Source organism: Meles meles, chromosome 14 (genome assembly GCF_922984935.1).
Source record: "Meles meles chromosome 14, mMelMel3.1 paternal haplotype, whole genome shotgun sequence".
Lineage (NCBI taxonomy): Eukaryota > Metazoa > Chordata > Mammalia > Carnivora > Mustelidae > Meles > Meles meles.
In genome coordinates, this window is record NC_060079.1 from 73,909,184 (window position 1) to 73,924,301 (window position 15,118).

General features: G+C 49.3%; 1 protein-coding gene across 1 annotated transcript in view; it reads right to left on the minus strand.

Annotated features, from left to right (window-relative positions):
- The window catches only part of STK24 (serine/threonine kinase 24), a 113,964-nt gene extending 99,200 nt beyond the window's left edge, over positions 1–14,764 (minus strand). Inside the window, exon 1 of the mRNA XM_045978475.1 lies at positions 14,293–14,764. Coding sequence (XP_045834431.1) covers positions 14,293–14,334 — 42 coding nt within the window. The 5' untranslated portion in view covers positions 14,335–14,764. The remainder of the gene's footprint in view (positions 1–14,292) is intronic.
- Between the last annotated feature and the right edge of the window lie 354 nt (positions 14,765–15,118).

Here is a 15,118-nt window from a genome sequence, read left to right on the forward strand (position 1 = left end):
AATCTTCTTTTAAAGATTTTATTTATTTATTTGACAGACAAAGATCACAAGTAGGCAGAGAGGCAGGCAGAGAGAGAGGGGGAAGCAGGTTCCCGCTGAGCAGAGAGCCCGATGCGGAGCTCGATCCCAGGACCCTGGGATCATGACTCCAGCTGAAGGCAGAGGCTTTAACCCACTGAGCCACCCAGGTGCCCCTCTTTAGAAATAATTTAATGGGAGACAGAGTGAGTATGTGTTCCCAGAAAGGAGTTCCCATTTCTATACCTATCTTCAACCCCCCCATTTCACGTAACTTTTTAACAGACTACACGCAGGCGCCATGGCTGGACTGGGAGGGGGCGCGCGCACACGGCAGCAGGTAAGCAAGTGAAGCCCTCGCTCCAGTCTTCCAAGAGCCTCCACGGCCACAGGTTCCCCAGCAGAAGTGAACGGAATTATCGTGACCCTGACACAAAAGGACCCAGGAAAGAATCACTCGCACAGAATTTCAAAACCAGCCTTGATCGCTATGGCTAACCTACTAAGAAGGAACAGGTGCAACAAACCATGTGGAAAAATACAGAGAATTTTACCATTTTAAAGGGGCTTAGAATATTTCATCATTTTTTATATCTTTTTCTCCACATTTTTATTTAAATTCAAGTGCATTAACACAGAGTGTAATCCTGGTTTCAGAAGCAGAATTTAGCGATTCATCAGTATTTTATCACTTTAAGTAACTTTCCATTCTGTTTTTCAGGATGTTGAGGGGTTTGTTCCTTTTGGAGATAAAAAGAAAACAGAAACTTTGTTCTTTTCGGAACTACAAAGAGCAAAAACTACTTCTAGCTAGGAGTGTTACAGCACAAGGTTTTTAAAGGCTACTAACTGACGCATCACAATGAAGAGGAAAGAAATTAACAGACTGTATATGGCCACACATACGTGAAGAAATTAACAGACTGTATATGCCCACACATACGTGAGCACAGACACTCACATTTACATTCAGGGGGTGGGCTGAGAAACCTTCGCTCCACATACACAGTAATCCATCCAAAGGGAGAGATCAAGCAGATCCTTGACAAAACTGCTTTTCAACTCAAAATCGTTCTAAACTAGGGGATCACTTGAAAACATGACCCCGCTTCAAGCCTAAGCAGAGAAGGAATTCTGTCCCACGATACCTCCGGTCACACCCTGGGCTGTGGCTCTCCATCTGGGAGCGTGACAGGAGAACACCACCACCGTCACGTGTGCCCGCGTTGGGGACAAATTCAAGCAGCCCGTGTGAGGGCAGTGAGGCCAGAAAACGCACCCAGTTTCACTTCACAGCAGCACCCCACCGTTTCTTGAAGGAGAAAACACGGAGGAAAGCCCTCTGAATGACACAAACTCTGTTTTTAGAAAGACCCCCGAGTCGTCACTGACTAATGGAAGAGAGGAGCCCAAACCTCGAAACTGCCCTTCCTGACATAGTCCATCTCCTAAATCTGTTTAATACACCATTTACCCTTATACTGGACAAAAAAAATATTTAAAAAAGCTCTGTGGGGCACCTGGGTGGCTCAGTGGGTTAAAGCCTCTGCCTTCGGCTCAGGTCATGATCCCAGAGTCCTGGGATCAAGCCCCGCTTGGGGCTCTCTGCTCGGCAGGGAGCCTGCTTCCTCCTCTCTCTCTCTGCCTGCCTCCCTGCCTAGTTGTGATCTCTGTCTGTCAAATAAATGAACAAAATCTTTAAAAAAATAAATAAATAAAAATAAATAAATAAAAAAGCTCTGAAAATTTACAATAGACTTTCAAAAAAGAAACCAAGACCTCTCCCTTCTCCCCAAAACCACCCTCAAATAAGCAAGTCAGATAAGGCTGAAGTTTAGCTAATCGCAGTAAACTCTAATAAGAGACTGCTAACATAGAAATACAGATTATTTTTCAAATTAAAATCAAATCAACTATCTATACAGAAAAGCATAAAACCTCTGAGATCCCAAACATTACAAAGTCTGCTGGCCTGGAGTATTTTTCCCAGTTCACACATATATGTATATCTTCAGTGTCAAACAGAACAAGTGCAAAAAAAGAAAATCACTTTTGCCCAAAGAGAACCCATTCATTTCCTAGCTATCCCCCCTCCCAGCAAGGGATATCCTGCCAGATGAGCAGGTTCCCGGAGGCAGGAGGAGCGGAGAGCTGACCAATGAGAAGGACTGAAAAGCAGTACAAGCTATCTGGTCACAAGCAACCAAAGGCTCCCTAAGCAGGGAATGAGTTGGGACAGTTAAGTCATCCTCACAACCCTATGGAAAAGGATCACGTTCAGGACTTCTGTTCTGGTTCGGTGTTTTCCAAAAGAACCGTGGAATGCTAATTCTAAGAGATGCAGTCCTTACAAAGTAAGGTTCTGACATCAGAAAGATACAGAACACACATCTTCCTTTATTTCCCAACAGGTTTATGACACCTGCTGAAATAGTTAAGGCTCTAACAAGTCTCACAGAAGCCCAGTCAATTCCCAAAGTTATACCCATGGTTCCAAAGTCAGTCTTCTGAAATAAAAGTCATAAGTCTCAAGAATTTATTGTCTTTTTTTTTTTTTAAGATTTTCTTTTTAAGCCTCCTCTACACCCAATGTGGGGCTCAAATTCATGACCCCAAGATCAAGATTTGCAAGCTCTCACTATCAACAACAGACAAATTATGGAAAGAGCCCATACGTCCACCAACTGATTATTGGATAAAGAAGACGTGGCATGTAAACACAATGGGATATTACTCAGGGATCAAAAAGAATGAACGCTTTGCCATCTGCAACAACACAGAGAGAACCAGAGGGTATTATGTTAAGGGAAGTCAGTCAGAGAAAGACAAACACCGTACTATTTCACTCACATGTGGAATTTAAGAAACAAAACACACGAATGTAGAGAAGGGAAGGAAAACTAAAATAAGATAAAAAACAGAGGGAGGCAAACCATAAGAGACTCTTAAGTACAGGGAACAAGCTGAGGGTTGCCGGAGGGGAGCGGGGAGGGGAGACGAGCTAAATGGGCAGTAAGGAGGGCCCGTGATGTAACCAGCACTCGGTGTTACACATGCTGATGAATCACTAAATTCTACTCCTGAAAACAACGCCACACTGTATGTTTTTTTAAAGATATATTTTTTTAAGATTTTATTTATTTATTTGTCAAAGAGAGAGAGAGAGCAAGCACAGGCAGACAGAATGGCAGGCAGAGGCAGAGGGAGAAGCAGGCTCCCTGCTGAGCAAGGAGCCCGATGTGGGACTCGATCCCAGGACGTTGGGATCATGACCTGAGTCGAAGGCAGCTGCTTAACCAACTGAGCCACGCAGGCGCCCCTGCCACACTATATGTTAACCAACTTGAATTTACGCTATAAATAAATAATAAAAAATGAAAATCCAAAGTGGTGAAACCCCCAAAAAAGCTGCATGTACTGGCTGAGCCAGCCAGGCGCCCCAAGCATTGATTTTCAATTGAGCTTTCAAAGGGGGCATCGCTAGAGTGTCCCACAGTGGACAACAACAGGGATTTAAGGATTTTTAAATCTCCAGTTTAATGGTTTTCAAATTGTGGTCCCTGAGGCAGACACACAGCTGGAGAACTTGTTAGTATCCACCCCAGACCGACAGCCTAGCAGTCTACAGTTTATGAAGCCCTCCAGGTGATGAGGAGAAATGCTAAAACTCCGAAACCACTGGTCTGACTATGGGTACCTTCTTCAGCTGATCTGGCAACAACGGAAAGGCAATAACAGAGGCCCCCAAAAGCCCCCATCCCACTGGAGGGAAGGGCCAAGGGCTCAGTAGAGGGACTGGGGACCAGAAATGGGGAAAACATCCTAACGTCCAAGTCACCACCCTCCACAGCCAGAATCACACACTTTGGGAAACCACTTAAAAATAATACCAGAGCAGGAACAAAATATTTAAAAGTCAAAAAAAAAAAAAAAGTGGGAATACAAGTGCCCAAAATACCATCTCCTACTGGGCTGGTTCCACAGAGGCTGGAAGCACACTGTGACCCTTCGGGACACAGGATCCCATGAAGCAGGACCGGGCAAGGGCAGGACCTGAAAGGCTCGGTAGGAGGCATTCTGGGGTGAGGGCGAGCACCGCCAATGCTGGCATCAGACGTCAGAGCTCTCACTCCAACAGCGCTGTTTTCTAACTGAGGGGCCTTGGTTAAACTTCCTAAGCCTCTGTTTTCCCACCTGTAAAATGGGTGTAAGAGCCCCTCCACCTGGGCAGAAGCCTCGAGGACTGCCCAAGGGCAGAAGCAGCCCACCAGCCCCCTCCTCTTGGGAAGAAGGTAATAAAAGTTTGTCCTACTCCTTCAAGGCTTCTCTCCACTACAAGCAACAAATATTTATTTTCTCAACTCAGCAAAGCGAAAGGCACCTTTACTTCTCCCACTTATCTATTCCGGTAACGCAGAGGAGCCCAAGGAAAAAGAAAACCCGCCTACCATGAGGAACCACTAAGAAGTGAGTAACTCTTTGTACTTACCATAATTCTTCTCTTTTCAAGATACCTCCCGAGAAACACTGGGCACAATGAAAGTGCATCAAACACAAGGAAGCTCCCAGAATGTTCAAACAATGCCTTTCCTCGGCTGGCTCTCAGTTTACCCCGAGTTCAGGTAGCAATTTAGCAACTGTAACCACGCTGCACGGAACGTCAAAGTTATCCTATGAAACGGTACCTAAAATAACTGCTAACCACCGCCTCGTCCCCCAAATTCAGGATGATCTTTCGCTTTCACTCAATGATTTATTACTTTAAGTTTCTACCCCCCCCCCAAAAAAGTACTTTGCTCCTAAGTAGGAAAGCAGTTTAAGGTCCTATCCCACAGGAGCAAACTTACCTGCTTAGATACACACCTGAGCCGTGAACTCATAAGCACTGAGGCTGCGCACAAGGCTGCGCACGGCACGGGACCGCAGAGACCCCCACGCCACGGGCCTCCATCCACAGCATGCAACCCCGACACACAGCCAGCTGGCTCTGCCACGTGTAGCCTGAACACCGTGGCGGGCTATCAGACAGCTGCTGTGCACCTGCGCCCGGGTCCTGCTCCGACCACCACGGAGCCAGTGGCCAGGGCTGGCGCTGCTCCAGGCTCCCCATCCCCAGAAGCACACAGTCCATTCCAGGCCGGGGCTGAGCCCCCAAAACGTACATCAACTGAAGAAGACATTTCTCCAAAGAGATACCATGAGGCTTCAAGAAATGGTTCTGTGCCCACACGATCATGAGACTAGAAAATGAGACACAGAATGGAGAAAAACAGGTTCTCTGCTCAAGTTACGAAAGTGGAGGTCACTTAGAGATACGGAAAAACAGGCGTGGATTTATATGGTCGTTGACTAACAGAGAGAAAAGAGAAGGCACCATCTCCTGAGGGGAACAAGGGCCTGAGGAGCCCTTCGCCGGGCTCGGGCACCTGGAGAAACCCTGACCTTGGAATTCAAAGTGTACTCATTCTATTCTGTGCCTGCTGAAGGAGGGGCATCCAGGCAGAAAGCATGGGGAGCGTAACCTCCTCTGGACAATCCTGAAATCCCAACAAACCAGAACAAAGAGAGTTCTCTAAGGTTAAACCTCTGCCTGCCAGGAGGGGAGAGAAGACCAGAAGCAATGAAATTCCAAGAGTGGGAAGAAACATGGGGGAGGAAAGGGGAGGAAAGGCTAAACTGGAGATGGAGAGAGTACAAGCCAAGCCCATTTGCAGCCTGAATCCGCACAACTCAGGAACCGGCAGCATTTAAAATAAGGATGGAAAGTCAATTAACCAAGTGGTTAGATACCCCAGTGGCCTTCCCCGCTCACAGCCTTCCCAATCAGGGCAACTACTGAAATCACAGTTCCTAGAAAGGAAGCCGAGGGCTCCTGGAGGAGGACAGAAGCGGCAGTTAAATAACGGGAGCGCAGCTCCACAAGACGGAGCACCCATACTCAGTCCTTCCCCTCCCTCCAGCGCTTGGTGCACATCCGGCTTCAGGTCACAGATGGGAGGAGGGAGCAACAGGGGGAGCACCAGCTGTGGACAACAAGGGGTCCAGACCAGAGCAGGTCAGAAGCTTCTCCAGGAAGGGGAAATGTATAAAAGGCTGAAAGAAACAGACATCAGCCATTCGTCACCTCTCCCATCTGGTAGAAGCACCTGGCATCACTGAGGTTTACAAAGCTCCAGTCAAGGGCTCAGATTTCCAACCAGCGTGGTTGTCCCCCACTCTTAAAGAGGAGCGGACATTCAAGGGTGGCCTCTAGCATTAGAAATAAAGACCATGACCAACAAGACTGGACGAAGGGCCTTGGAGGAAGAGAATCTATTCTGGGGGAAGGAAATGTAACTGCAATTAACATACCCAGGGAGATAAGAGCAAATATTTCAACTGAAATAATGAAAGAACACTGAGAGAACCAAAAAGCCCTCTTAGAATTTAAAGAAAATTAGAGCAGGAACACTCACTAGAAGAACTAGAAGAAAAAAACTGAGACAGTCTTCCAGAAAGCCAAGTAAGCAAGACAAAGAGCAAACAGGTTTAAAAGCATAAAACTTTGAGGACCAGTCCTCAATAGAAGGTCCAACATCCAAATAATAATTTAAGAGAGGGAGACCACAGAAAAGACCTGAGCTGCCCGATTAAAAGGGCTTACTGAGTACCTGTCACCAAAAAAAGACCCGCATTGTGATAAGTTATTGTGAAAACTGAGCTCAGGTAGAAAAAATTCAGATCCTATTAGGTTCAGGAAGAACAAAACAGCTCACACACGCAGAATCCAGTACTGGCGTGGCACTGTAGACCTGACCGACGACAACGAAGGCTCAAACACAGAGAAATGCCTTCAAAATCCTGGAGGAAAATAGTTTCCGCCCTGTGACTATACCCCATACCAAAACATTAATCGAGAGGAAAAGAAATGTTCAGATATCCATGACCTCAAAGAACCTATCTCCCGTGTACCTTAGTCACAGGAAGGCAAAGATATGCTTCGCCAACACAACGGTGTGAACCCAGACAGGCAATGACAGAAGACACAGAAAAAGAGGTGGTCCAGGGCAGCACGAGGAGTCCCACGTTTGAGGGCAAAAGGCGACAGAGGCTGTGAGCAGAGCGCCAAGGGCAGACGACCACCAGTCCACTTGGGAGTGGCTCAGAAGGCTCACAGACAGACGTCTCCAAAAAAGGGACACCTGTCTGCTCGACCTGAACTTCGGGAAACGTTTCAATAACTTGTGCGAGCTTTGGCTGAGTAAGTTATAAATACTGCCACAGACTGAATGTCCTGTGTCCTCCCAAAGTTCCCACGTTGAGACCCAGTCCTCTCCGGGATTGGTACTGGGAGATGGGGCCTGTGATTAGATCATGAAAGTGGAGCCCTTGGGATTGGGACAAGTGTCCTTAGAGAGCGTAGAGGGCTCCCACATGCCTCTGCCATAGAACAGACCGTCCCTGACCCAGGAAGAGCTACCCTCAGCAGACAGAGAACCTTCCAGAGCCTCGATCTCGCCAGGCTCCAGAACTATGAGGAATCAGCGTTTGGTGTTTAAGCTACCCAGTCTCTGTACGGGATGTTGTCACAGCAGCCCAAACTAAGGCGATTACGTTATTTAAAAAAAAAAAAAAAAAACTTTCAGAGAAGATTTGAAAAGTTATCCCGGTTTGCTAAAGGGCTGGGCTAGCACGTCACCAAAGTCACAAGGAGACTATGCTGGGGAGAGGGAAGAGAGGGACCTGTGCCTGAATTCAGCAGCCAGTAACTAAAGCCTCCTCTTCAGAGTCCGAAGTCCACACACAGATCCTGCCCTAAACTAGGAAAAAGGCAGCAGCAATATTTTAAATGTTCTTTATAAATAAAGTGGAAATAACCACAATTAGCTAACAGAGATCAAAGGAGGCTGCCGTTGGGGAGGAGGACATGGGAGGCAAGGGGCAAGTCACACTATCCTTCCAAATAAACCTGATAAGGCCATCTGACTCTTTATGCTCAACCTTTTAAATAAAAACTAAGCAAAAATCCTAAATAATTAAAACAAAGAATCTGGACCTATATGGTTGTTTCAAGTCTCAGGGCCTTTTAAAAAATCTTTTTAAAAATAGGAAGAGGCTTAAAATAATAGGAAGATAAACACCCGCTACATATTTCATAAGCATTAATCTAAAACTCAGAATGTTCCCACGATTTATTCAGATACCCGTGGGCACTGCTGAGATAAGGTTCCCTGTACTGACCGTGAACCCTCAAGAAAACCTAACAACCCTCAAGAGAACATAACAGAAGGTCTCTAAAGTCAACAATGCTGTCCCCAGGGGTGTGCACATGCAATGCCTTTGTAATCCACAATCTGGGGTGTTAGTATGCCTATGGTTATAACCATAGTAACCATAGTAACATATGGTTAACCTATATGTTAGTATACAAGGGTAGCAAGCAAAGGTACATTTTGTTTTATTTTGAACCTTGGAAATCAGGGAGCCATTTGGGTTTAGGAAACTCCATACTCTAACCACTGAGCCACCCAGGCACCGTCGCGCTGTCGTTAAGCATCTGCCTTCGGGTCAGATCATGATCCCAGGGTCCTGGGATCGAGTCCCACACGGGGCTCCCTGCTTGGCAGGAAGCCTGCTGCTCCCTCTCCCACTTCCCCTGCTTGTGTTCCCTCTCTTGCTGCGTCTGTCAAATAAATAAAATTAAAAAAAAAAAAAGGAAAACCCCATACTCACTCCACAGCCAGGTGTTATGTTAGACATATTTTTTTTTTCTTTTCCCCAAAGCACTGGGCCCTAGGAGTTTTTTAAAACATACTGTCCTGCAAAAATGTGAATTATGGGAAATGACTGGTCCAAGGACACCAGATGACCCTAAACAGACACACAGGGATAACAGAGTGCAATCTCTATTTCCTGCACTCCCTCCTGCTACAAGGTTCCAAGGTTCCCTGAACGATAACAGTGCTGAGCTAAAGCATTAAAAAAAACCCACAGAAGGGCTGGCTTGGTGTGGCCGGTTTCCTGCAGGTACGGAATTCCCAAGCAGGCAACTCTGAATCACTGGGAGATGGCTCCCAACGCAGTGCCAAGTGGCATGTTTCTCCAGAGATCCTCTGACTCCTTGACCCTGGCCTCAGCGTGCCTGTGAAAAAAGACTCTAGGAAGAAGCAGCAGCTGCCAACCCTCATTTCTTCAGTGACTCCTCACACTACGTCTTGCACCAAGGTCCTAGAAATACCCTTCCACGCGCATGAAGCTCCGCTCTGTGCATGAGAACAGCGCGAAGAGGAACGTGAAGTTACATCACACGCAGAGACGAGAAGGCAAGGATGGCTGCCACTTGCCCCTAACTACCCCAAGGGGACACTGTGCTATGTTGGCAGCCTGGTCAAATCTAACCTGACCAATTTCGACTTGAAAGTCATTTGGTTCTATGTGAAATCCTACCAGGACCGTTCCCATGGCTGGGATTACAACCAAAATGTCCTATACTCCTTCAAGTTATATTTAAATGGGTACTTAAGAAAACATACTTAGGCTGTCAAATAAAAAAACATACTCAGGCAACTAACAGTAACAGAAAACTGTGCCTTTACTTTCCCTATTACTCTTAGCAAAGAACAGCAAAAAAGGGTCAAAAGCCGGGGAGATGGGAGATCGTATTAAAAAAAAAAGAAAAGGAGTGTTAAATGTTCCCTGAGAGTTCAAAATTACCAAGGTTTGAAGTCAATCTGCTAAAAACTCCACCCTGAGGGGCAGGCCCCTGGCTTGGCTTAGTCGGTGGAGCATGAACTCTTGATCTCAGGGCTGTGAGTGGATCTCGGAGCTCCACGTTGGGTGGAGATCACTTGAAAATAAAAAATCTTGAAAAAGAAAAAAAGTCCACCTTGGCTATCCTGCTGACACTTGAACCTCCAACCACTCAGTCTTGTCTGTCCTGACTCTCACCAGCCTGGGGTTCCTCTCACTGCCTTCCAAGTGGCAGCCAGCCAGCCCCAGGATCCAACTCCTTCCAAGACAGCAGCCAAGCAGGACTCCTAAAGTTCGTGACCCTCAGCGCTTCTCTACCCCAGCCGGAACGCAGGCCCCTTTCCCCAGCAAAGGGTGGCTGCCCCTCCAGCTCTGGGGTCCAGGCTAGTCCTGCCCCTCCAGCTCTGGGTGCTGCCCCTCCAGCTCTGGGGTCCAGGCTAGTCCTGGTGAACCTGCTTTCCAAGCCCTGCGTCAGCTGACCGCCCAGATCACAGCCCTGGCTAGGCTGCTGACTTCCTGAGCATGTGGCCCGCCGAGGTTCCCACCCTCCCTTCACGGGTCCTGGCACCACACTCCGCAGAGGCTCCCCATCTCGTCCAACATTCTCAGACCCTAGACCCCATTCCACACTAAAGCATTTCACTCAAGGTGCCTTCAGAACCTCAATCACACAAATCCCCTGAATGTCCACACCCCGTAACATGCCAACCTTTCCCCAGGGCGCAGATGGCAACAGGCTGAACATGGAGAGGCCTCTTCCATGGAAACAGGAAAAAAAACTATGGCAATGCGACACAAACAAGAAAAAAAAAATCCAAGAGCACTGAAGCCACAATTAAATGCAGCTGTCCTTCTGTTTTCCTTCATTTCCCAGATTTTTAGGGGCACACAGGTTTCCCCAGGGCAAGCAAGAGCACTTGAGGAAAGCTCCCAACAAGTCCAAACCTGGCTGTTCAATGCTCCTCTCGCAATCCCCACTTAAAGGGACATAAGGAGAACAATGAAGAGAGGGGGACAGGATGGCTCACCAAGTAGAAACTAAGTTTCCCAGCTATTCCTCTAAACCCTCTTGTACTTTCAAACAGGGAAATATACTAAATTAACGACATCCTCAAAACATGCTAAGTAACTCAGCTGCACATAGGACATACCAAATTCAGTGTTTTTCAGACTTGGGTCAAACCAGTCAGCTGTGAAATCAATTTAATGCTGCAACAAGCTTTTCTTCTTCTTCTTTTTTTTAATAAATGACCTCACACAACAGCAGGACATCACAAGTAGTGAGGGTCAGGGCTGTCTCTTAAAACTTCTGTTGCAGATCTTGATGTAAAATGTACTTCTTACGCAGGTCACAAACCAATAAAGCTTGGAAGCTGAGACGTGACCGATAAAAATCTGCAAGAGAAACTTATAAACCGAAACCTAATTCTTCTTAAATTACAACTTAAGCAAACTAAAAGCTGGCCAGTGTTCCCACCGCCAACGGAAGCTTTTCTTTAAATCTGAATTAAACTGATTGAAACAGCAAACGTTCAAGGACATGGAGTTCATACATCCCCAAATCAACCTAATTTCTATAAGTCTATTTGTAGTTACTACATTCAGTTCATGATTTTTTATTTTCTCCCCTATGTTAATAGGAAACTGGGATGTGGGAGGTAAAAAAGGAAAGGCCCCTGGCAACCTTCATTACACATTTATTACAAATATTAATTCATTCGGACGTACAGTCCTCTACCCCTTACCTAGGACCTGGCTGATAAATGTTCAATAATAGTTCCTGATCAAATAAAGTATCAATCTTGTATTCCTCATTTAGCATAGTTCTTCAGCAAATCCAAAGTGGAATTTAAAAAACCTTTAATGTTTGCAAAAGTTATAATAAAGCAACAGTACACCATGATGAGCAGAAGCACAGTCTGGGAGACAGGAAAAGTTCTGGTTTCAAATCACACACTTCCCAGCTCACATACTCCCTCTCCTTGGTCGGTTCAATTAGTCTCTGTTGGCTTTCACATCCGGAAGACTGCATAATAACACCCCTACCTCCAGAGGCACCAGTAAAAATCTAGAGGCATAAAAATGATTTGTGAGACAACAAAAAAATGGTGTTTATGTGAAAATGTCCTTTCAGGCTTACTTAAGTATCTCTGATACTTAAATTCAGGCCACCTGAATTCACTCTGCTGTCTTTCTGAAATTTTTACCCCAACTCCTTATACGCCCTGTTCAGAAGATGAGAGGGGAACCAAAAAAAGGGGTGGAGGTGATGGGAAGTATCAGGACAGGGCACAGAAGGGTTAGCAGCGTTTCTTGTCTTATCCTAGAGAACAGTCAAAAGCAGGTGTGACTTTCATTTAATTTAACCCGTAACTCTGAGGAAAGCCTCCTGGGCTGGTAACAACTGCTAATTCAAAGGAGAAAAATAAATGTGCCTGTTGTTTTTCTTCTTCGGAGAAGGGAAAGGAAAGGAATGTTCTTCCCCAAATGGCACACTAAACACAATTACAGTTTGTAGATGGACTTAAAGACAGGAGTGCTCAAAGCCACCTTTTACAACTCCCTGCCCCCAACCTATGACAGCTGAAAATCTGGACAGTTCCCTTGAAATGGAAATTTACATCCTCTTTCCAAGATTTTGGCCCATCCACTTGAGGGGAAAAAAAAAAAAAAGTGAGGACAGACAACGTTGAGAACAGACACCACCACCTGGAGACCACCTGATACCGTCTTCAGGGCACCAGCCAACGGGGCTTTAGGTACCACCGCAAACTGATTCACTTTCCACCAAGGCCTTACACCTCCACCGTAAACTCTTAAGTGAGGCATCCGTGCTAGATTACAACCTGATTAACACGGCAGACGTCAGTCTAAAGGAAATAACTGATAAAAAAAAAAAAGAAAAAAAAAAGTTGTTCAACTCAAGAGCTGCTTCTTGCTCTAGGGCTCAGGAATCATTTTCACCCAGTTCACCGTGCCTTCCTGCCTCTCCATTCAAACCAAAGCGAAACAGGAACTTTAATACCAAGAAACCACATCTGATTTTTACCTAACAGTCTGCAGAAGCTCAGGTTTTAAATGAGTGTTGAGTTTAAAAGCTCTTTAAATGAGATTCAAGGACAGTTTTCTTCAAGTACACTCAAGATATTAACTTTGACTCTTATTCCTTAAAAAAAAAAAAAAAAAAAGAAGAACCCTCAGGATAAAATTCTGGTAGCTTTTGTGTTCCTATTTTTATAGATTTCAAACCTGAACAATGAAATCCAGCTTTCTTTTTATGGTTAAAAGGGGAGGGGGGGGCGGCAATATGACCTGCCCCGGGGAGACCGGCCAGATTCAAAGCCTCAGCCCCTAAGATGCCAAGTCCAAACACTGCACCTCTCAGCCCTAAAGAGCAAGGGAAGAATTTAAAAATGGGCCGGTGGATGTCTGTAAAATAACAAATAAATCCACTTGGATACCGTGGTTGTTTTTTTAAAGCTCTTTATGTACACTCGCTCAACTAAACCGAGAGAACAAAACTTTAAAGACATACTCCCACTGTATCATGGAATTTCAATCCTATTTCCTATTTTGCCACCATTTGTGCGCTTACAAATACGACAAATTAACCAGGGCCAAGTAGTTTTGTTTTCCAAAGGGCTAAAAACAGTCCCCAAAGGCGAAAAAACTCTAATGCTATAGCAGGCACATTTGAAATTCAACCCCAACACACAACGCCCTCCCCCCACCCCGCCAAATCACTGGGTAAGCCAAGATGCCACAAAGTATCAACCGAGAGGTTTACGGGGAAGGAACTCGTCTGGATCCAATCAGGCGTCCAAGTGAAAACCCAGTGTCCCGAGATCGGGCGGGTCAGCGTCGGCTCGGGACACGGGAGTACATGCTGTTCGCCTGATTCCTCCTTCCAGAAGGTTTACACGCTCGCACTTTCCCCTCAAGTTGGCACCAGAAGGGAAGGCGCGGAGCAAATGCGCTGGGAGTGGGGGCTGGCGGTTACACCTTCCCTCACCCCGCCCTGCCTCCTCCGCCCGGCCGGGCCCAGGACGAGTCGGGGCGCGCCCGGGGCTCCCCTCCGGCCTCTCAACTTTATCGCCTGCTCGCGAGGAACGGGGCCTCCGCCGCCCCCCGCCTGCACGCAGGGCCCAGAGACCGGGTCGGGGCCTCCAAGGGCATTTCCCCCCATCACTTCTCCCGGGGACCCGGCGGGCGCCGGGCCTGCAGATCGGAAGGCGTCGTGCGGAGAGGGCGGCGGGGAGGGCGAGGCGGCCCGCTCCCCCACATCCCTGCAGACCCTCGCGGCCCCCGGCCCGCTAGGGCGCCTCCAGGCCGCGGCCCCCCACATCCTGCGCCCACCCCCACCCCCGGTCCCCGAGCCGCGGAGCGGGGCAGGGGCGCCCTGGGGGCTGGAGCGCCGCGCTGGAGGCCGGCGCGACCCCCGAAGGGGCAGCGTGTCGGGGGGGCCGTGTTTACACCGCCAAGTTCCCCGCTTCCGCCCCGGGCCGCGCATCCCCTCCCTCCGCTCGCGGCCCGGCTCCTGCTTACCTGCATGCCTGGCAGGCCCGACTGCACCGGGGAGTGAGCCATGGCGGCCAGGACGGCCACTTCCTGGGACGGGACGGCCGGGCCGCGGCGATCCGCGCGGGCGACGAGGCCCGCGGGCCGCGCGCAGCCCCGGGGCGGCGGGGGAGGCCGGCCAAACCCGAGTCCGGCTTCGGCGGGGGCCGGCGGGAGTCTGAGGCCACCCCAGCCCCGGCGGGTCCCGGGCGGGGCGGCGGGCTCAGCGGCGGGCGGCGGGCCGCGTCTCCATGCACCGCGCCGGGGAGGGGCTGCGAGAGGGGCGCGGGGACTCGCCGCGAGCTGCTGCCGCCGCCGCCGCCGCTGCTGGGCTGGAGCCGGGCGGCCTGGGCCCGTGCGCGCTGGCCGCCTGGAGCGGGAGTGGGCGCGCACAGCCCGCCGAGCCCGCGAGCGCCGAGCCCAGCGCGCCCCGCCCCGGCCCGGCCCCCGCGCCCGCCCCCGCGGCCCGGCCGGGGACCCCGCCCCGCGCTTCCGGGAGGGGGAGGAGGCTCGCGGCCGCCCGGCGCCCTAGGCCGCAGCTGCCTGCGCCGCCGCCTGCCGGGCGGGCGGGGGTCCTGGCGGGGGTCCGAGCGCCTCCTGCGGGCCGCCTCCCGCTGCCAGCCGGCCGAGCGGAGCCGGGAGGTGGCCGGCGCACGAGTGCGGGGAGGGGGCCTCAGCTCCCGCGCCGGGCGAGGGGAGGAGGGGACTGAGTCGGACCTGGGGTTGGCAGCGTGCCCAACCCCCCCCTTGGTCTCGCCGCCCCCACTTCCCCCGCGCTCCCGGCCGGGGTCCGGCGCGCAGGGGGGCCGGGCGG